General features: G+C 30.7%; 1 protein-coding gene across 1 annotated transcript; it reads right to left on the reverse strand.

Moving 5' to 3' along the window:
- Nucleotides 1–486: 486 nt before the first annotated feature.
- On the reverse strand, nt 487–1,312 carry LOC111626816 (C-reactive protein 1.4-like). Its single transcript, XM_023370325.1, has one exon. It carries the CDS (start codon nt 1,279–1,281, stop codon nt 574–576), a length of 708 nt encoding a protein of 235 aa, XP_023226093.1. The 5' UTR covers nt 1,282–1,312; the 3' UTR covers nt 487–573.
- Between the last annotated feature and the right edge of the window lie 5,334 nt (nt 1,313–6,646).

The raw sequence follows: 6,646 nt of genomic DNA on the forward strand, positions 1-6,646 counted from the left end.
GCTATGATGGAATTATCAAATTTAATTTAGTGGATGCGAGTTTAAAATTCAGATAGATGAACATCAAATAAAATAATCTAATTCTATTTAAATAAACGTTGTTTGTTTATATCCAGCCTTTTGAACTGTGAACTATGGAACAGAAAGATTCAATTTGATGATGGATTTTGTAATCATCATAAATAACTTCTTCAAAAATTAGATTTCAATATCAATCATATCAGTTATTTTGACAAATTAATATAAATTTCATAGGAGTATAGGCTCATTCGAATCAAATATCTTTTATATTATCATTCTTTAATGCTAATTAAATACTGTATAATAAAATATTTATAAACATTTCAATATTTCTTAGATTTTCTTAGTTTCAAAATTTTCTTAGATAATCTTAAAATTATGATTTGTAAGTCACAACTAACCATTTTATTATATAAACAACAAATTTGTATGTCAATTTTCATTTTTTAGATTTTTATTAAAATAATACAATTCTTTTTAATATAGAATACCACATCTTATTTTAAATTACAGTAAAAATATTTTAATATAGGCTAATGCCAATTAATAAGGTTAAGAATAACAAAGTTCCGTCTCTGAAAATTCGACATTGTCAGTAACAATTATTTTACTCTTCATCCAAGAAAAGACATTTCCTTCCTTTCTTCCTCCTTTACATTGTCCTGCTTCACGAATTTGATTTGGGCTCAATTCTTCGTCCCAGATATGAACATCTGCAATGTCACCATGCCACGCTTGATTTGCATCATATTTCGAATCGAAATTGTCTTGTTCTTGTCCAATGACTAATATTCCTCCCGATGGCAATGGTGTTTTTGAATAATTTAAATGAGATCTCATAAATGTACAAGGTTGTCCATTTTGATAAACCTTGGCAGTTGCAGTAACACTAAACCAGGATGCACAAAGATAGTACCACTGACCCGGCACCCAATCATAATTACACTTAAATTCTATATAAGGATCACCAATATGAAATCTTATTAATCGACCAGAATGATATTTATTGAGAGTGATAACTATCTGATTATCACTTTTCAATGTGGCATATGATATTACAGTCAACATATCATTATTCATCGAGTAAGGTTTCAACCAAGAACATATAGTAAATTGTTGAAGAGAAGAAAGAGTTTCAGCCATTCGAATGCGAGGATAATTTAAGTTATTTGAAGGATTAAAATGAGCTTTGATGTGAATTCCGGTTATAATGGTGAATTTGCAAGCGGGAATGATTAGAAGGATGATTAAAAGAGACATTTTTCTAAGCGTACTTACCAACAGACTTAAGTCTTTTCGACGTCATCAGATTTTTAAACATACGAAAATCAGATATAACTGACCAGTTCATTTTTCTCACGGGTAGTATCAAAGTACTGTGTGCAAAACATATTACGTAATTTAAATCAAATAAAAAATATTATACGTATAAATAATTTTAAAATAAAATTAATTATTTCTTTTCGGAGTAACTAAAATTATATATACATATGTTATAACATGTATATATTGTATCGATTTAAAGTACTGTACTGTACGTAATAATTCGTATTTTGTTTACTTCGCACACTTAATATTTCATAACTATCTGTAAGAAAAATGAATTGGTCAGTTATATCTGATTTTTATATGTTTTAGAGTTATTTAATTTTTACAATTAACACTCGCAGCTAGATGGCCGAAACTTACAAAACCATATAAAATATCCAAAATTTATGAATAGGCCTACATTGTAATGTAGTCTGTTAATATACATATTAATTTTTAAAAAATTTATATTATGAAATATAAAACTGACAGATAATTATATCTGAAATTGTCTATTAAACTGAATACTAAATTTATACAAAAAGGATTTAAAAAAATACTCTTGTTTCATTATCAGTGTACCGTAATCAACCGTAATTACCGTATCTTTGTAATCAATTTAAAGTAATTTCAACTAAGCAAAAGAAACATTCAATTCCAAATTTTCTAAATGAATAAATTTTGAAAAACAAATAAAAATGAAGATAGGCTATAGCTTATTTCAAATTTTTTAGATTATCTAAAACAGTGATGAGCAACCTTCTCTGGATGCGAGTCACATGCATTTTTACTTTCCCTGCTCTGTTATATTGATATATAGCAGAAAGTATGGCGATAGGTTAAAAAAATTACCCCCCAGAATTTTACATTTTTGGACTCGGGACCTTGAAACGTCAAGAAATGAAAATAAAAATCGAGGTTTTTTCTGTATTTATGGATGTTAGTATATGTTTGTGTATGACACGATTTTGTTCACTCTCTTTGAAGCTTATTAACTCCTGTGCTTTTTGTCGAAAATTTATGAAATTTTGCAGGGAGGTTTGTGTATTAGGGGAATTGATGCTATTAAATTTTAGAGATTATAGGTGAACGGCGTGGGGATAAAGAGGGTCGTTTGTCATATCTCGAGCAAGGTCGGACTTAATGACGATTTTACTTGCTATCAGCATTTACAATTTTTTTTACAAAAACCATCCCTACCCTCAAAATTAAGATTTTTATCATTTTATAATACAGTAGAACCTCGATTATCCGGATTGTTCAAAATAAACAAAAATTTTACGAATTTGCTGATTTGCACTTGGCGAATTACGACACTGTTTATGTACGTAACGGAATGCATAACATTTTTGTTTCAACAACGTCTCACCCTGCACAGTGGTCGTAAACTCTTAAATATATTTTGGGTTGTAATAAAAATATAACTTGACATACGTATTTATAAATAATTTATATTCAAATTACATCATTTCTATGACCAAGGGCGGCGTAAGGCATGGGCAACGTGAGCCACCGCCTATGCCTCGCGGTCCGAAGGGCCTCGCACCTCGAAGGTTTATGCATTACTTAAAAGCCGAGAACGCGACGAAAACATTTTACTCGTCATAAAACGATAAATAGTTTGTCAAATTTTTATTCATAAAAATGCAGTTTCAACTGCTTTTTATTTTATAAAATCCGTCTTCTTGAGCCACCAGAAGGCCTTTTAAACAATAGCTAGTCTGTTAGCGCTGGTCAGTAATAGACCAAATTCAATACGAACGTTTGTTTCTTGAAAATTTGATCACGATTTAAATAAAGTATTTATTGTTAATATTACCGATATGTCATCGAAAAGAAAACGTGTTGTATTATCATTAATAGACAAATTAAAGTATTTGTTTCGATTATCCGGATTTTTCCTTATCCGGACTACCTTCATCCCCAATTAGTCCGGATAATCGAGGTTCTACTGTAATTAAAAATATAAAAAGTTTTAAAAATGAAATATCATAACAGATTGCGCCACACGCGGTTTTAAATATTACCGGGAAAGTTAAGCAATTCGTTGCTGGATTTTCTTATACATAAATAGAAATATATAAAGAATATATTAGAAATATATAGAAATATATATAAAATATATATATACATATAAAGATTTTTATGGATTACCATAGCAAGAAAGAATCGTAAATGTCGACGAAATATACTTCTAAAGTATTAATATTTCAAGAAAAATTCCTTATACTGGCCAAGTTACCGAATCCAAAGATTAACTTTCAACTGGATTAATTATGTCATATATGACATTAAAAAACCAAACTAATATATCAAGAAAAATGTGATAACATGACGTGGAGGTATAAAAGGAGTGACTCAATGACAAGGGTCATCGCTAGTTCGAGAGTTCGCCGATCCGGCTTCCTTTTTGACGTGAGTGCTCTATCGCAGACTGCTTCGTCCCTTCCGCCTTTCTCCATCTTTCGATCGCCGTTCCGATCCTGTTGCCGTTCCCGAACCTGACAAGCCGACGAATTCCCTCCAACGATCCAAGACGATCCAGTTCAAAAGACACACCAGAAACAAAAAGAGACTGAGACGTTACCACCTCGTGGCCACCTTTACAAACCATATAAAATATCCAAAATTTATGAATAGGCCTACATTGTAATGTAGTCTGTTAATATACATATTAATTTTTAAAAAATTTATATTATGAAATATAAAACTGACAGATAATTATATCTGAAATTGTCTATTAAACTGAATACTAAATTTATANTTCAATCAACGACACGACAATCAAGCCGCCGATCAAGGTATGTCGCCTCGCACATACCTTGATCGGCATACATAAGCTCTCTATCTCGGCCAGGAATCCGTTAACCTCAGGTGAAGCTATATAGCTATAGACAATTTAACTCGCTATTAGAAAGCTCAACGTAAGTGCAAATGTAAAAAGAAGCATCATCGCATCCATTCGACCATATTCCGAAATTTTCAATGAAAGAAAACAAAAATGTAAACAATTAAAGATGGATACTTTTTTCCGAAAAATGTATGAATTCCAAAAGTTTTTAATAAAAACATTTCACTTTATTTTATGATAAAATACATTTTAAAAATTAAAAATTTATATGTATTTTATATTATATTGTATTAATAAACAATATTATTTGCTTATTTTTCACTTATGTAGAACCTAACCCCATACCTCACTGTAAATATGGGTTCGTTTTACGCCGATTCGATTTGCGCCGGCTTTTGTAGGAACGGAACTGCGGCGTAAACCGAGGGCTACCTGTATTTATTTTTTGGACGACATGACGAGTTTTACGGAGTGTCGAGTTTACTGGACTCTACTTTTATTCGGCCCTTCATCTCTCAGCCATCTCCTCTATGGATTTGGTCGAACTCAGAAGGGGGGTTTAAAAAATGTTTGTAAATGCAGATTTTTTTAGTTGTAATATTTTTTTGATTCACTTAACACATCTTGTGTTAAGTGAATCAAAGAAATTAGAAAACACGGTTTCAGAAAATTAAAAATAGATTATATATACATATGTTATAACATGTATATATTGTATCGATTTAAAGTACTGTACTGTACGTAATAATTCGTATTTTGTTTACTTCGCACACTTAATATTTCATAACTATCTGTAAGAAAAATGAATTGGTCAGTTATATCTGATTTTTATATGTTTTAGAGTTATTTAATTTTTACAATTAACACTCGCAGCTAGATGGCCGAAACTTACAAAACCATATAAAATATCCAAAATTTATGAATAGGCCTACATTGTAATGTAGTCTGTTAATATACATATTAATTTTTAAAAAAATTATATTATGAAATATAAAACTGACAGATAATTATATCTGAAATTGTCTATTAAACTGAATACTAAATTTATACAAAAAGGATTTTAAAAAATACTCTTGTTTCATTATCAGTGTACCGTAATCAACCGTAATTACCGTATCTTTGTAATCAATTTAAAGTAATTTCAACTAAGCAAAAGAAACATTCAATTCCAAATTTTCTAAATGAATAAATTTTGAAAAACAAATAAAAATGAAGATAGGCTATAGCTTATTTCAAATTTTTTAGATTATCTAAAACAGTGATGAGCAACCTTCTCTGGATGCGAGTCACATGCATTTTTACTTTCCCTGCTCTGTTATATTGATATATAGCAGAAAGTATGGCGATAGGTTAAAAAAATTACCCCCCAGAATTTTACATTTTTGGACTCGGGACCTTGAAACGTCAAGAAATGAAAATAAAAATCGAGGTTTTTTCTGTATTTATGGATGTTAGTATATGTTTGTGTATGACACGATTTTGTTCACTCTCTTTGAAGCTTATTAACTCCTGTGCTTTTTGTCGAAAATTTATGAAATTTTGCAGGGAGGTTTGTGTATTAGGGGAATTGATGCTATTAAATTTTAGAGATTATAGGTGAACGGCGTGGGGATAAAGAGGGTCGTTTGTCATATCTCGAGCAAGGTCGGACTTAATGACGATTTTACTTGCTATCAGCATTTACAATTTTTTTACAAAAACCATCCCTACCCTCAAAATTAAGATTTTTATCATTTTATAATACAGTAGAACCTCGATTATCCGGATTGTTCAAAATAAACAAAAATTTTACGAATTTGCTGATTTGCACTTGGCGAATTACGACACTGTTTATGTACGTAACGGAATGCATAACATTTTTGTTTCAACAACGTCTCACCCTGCACAGTGGTCGTAAACTCTTAAATATATTTTGGGTTGTAATAAAAATATAACTTGACATACGTATTTATAAATAATTTATATTCAAATTACATCATTTCTATGACCAAGGGCGGCGTAAGGCATGGGCAACGTGAGCCACCGCCTATGCCTCGCGGTCCGAAGGGCCTCGCACCTCGAAGGTTTATGCATTACTTAAAAGCCGAGAACGCGACGAAAACATTTTACTCGTCATAAAACGATAAATAGTTTGTCAAATTTTTATTCATAAAAATGCAGTTTCAACTGCTTTTTATTTTATAAAATCCGTCTTCTTGAGCCACCAGAAGGCCTTTTAAACAATAGCTAGTCTGTTAGCGCTGGTCAGTAATAGACCAAATTCAATACGAACGTTTGTTTCTTGAAAATTTGATCACGATTTAAATAAAGTATTTATTGTTAATATTACCGATATGTCATCGAAAAGAAAACGTGTTGTATTATCATTAATAGACAAATTAAAGTATTTGTTTCGATTATCCGGATTTTTCCTTATCCGGACTACCTTCATCCCCAATTAGTCCGGATAATCGAGGTTCTACTGTA

Source organism: Centruroides sculpturatus, unplaced genomic scaffold, assembly GCF_000671375.1.
Source record: "Centruroides sculpturatus isolate CEXI.00-Female unplaced genomic scaffold, Cexi_2.0 scaffold280, whole genome shotgun sequence".
Classification (NCBI taxonomy): Eukaryota; Metazoa; Arthropoda; class Arachnida; order Scorpiones; family Buthidae; genus Centruroides; species Centruroides sculpturatus.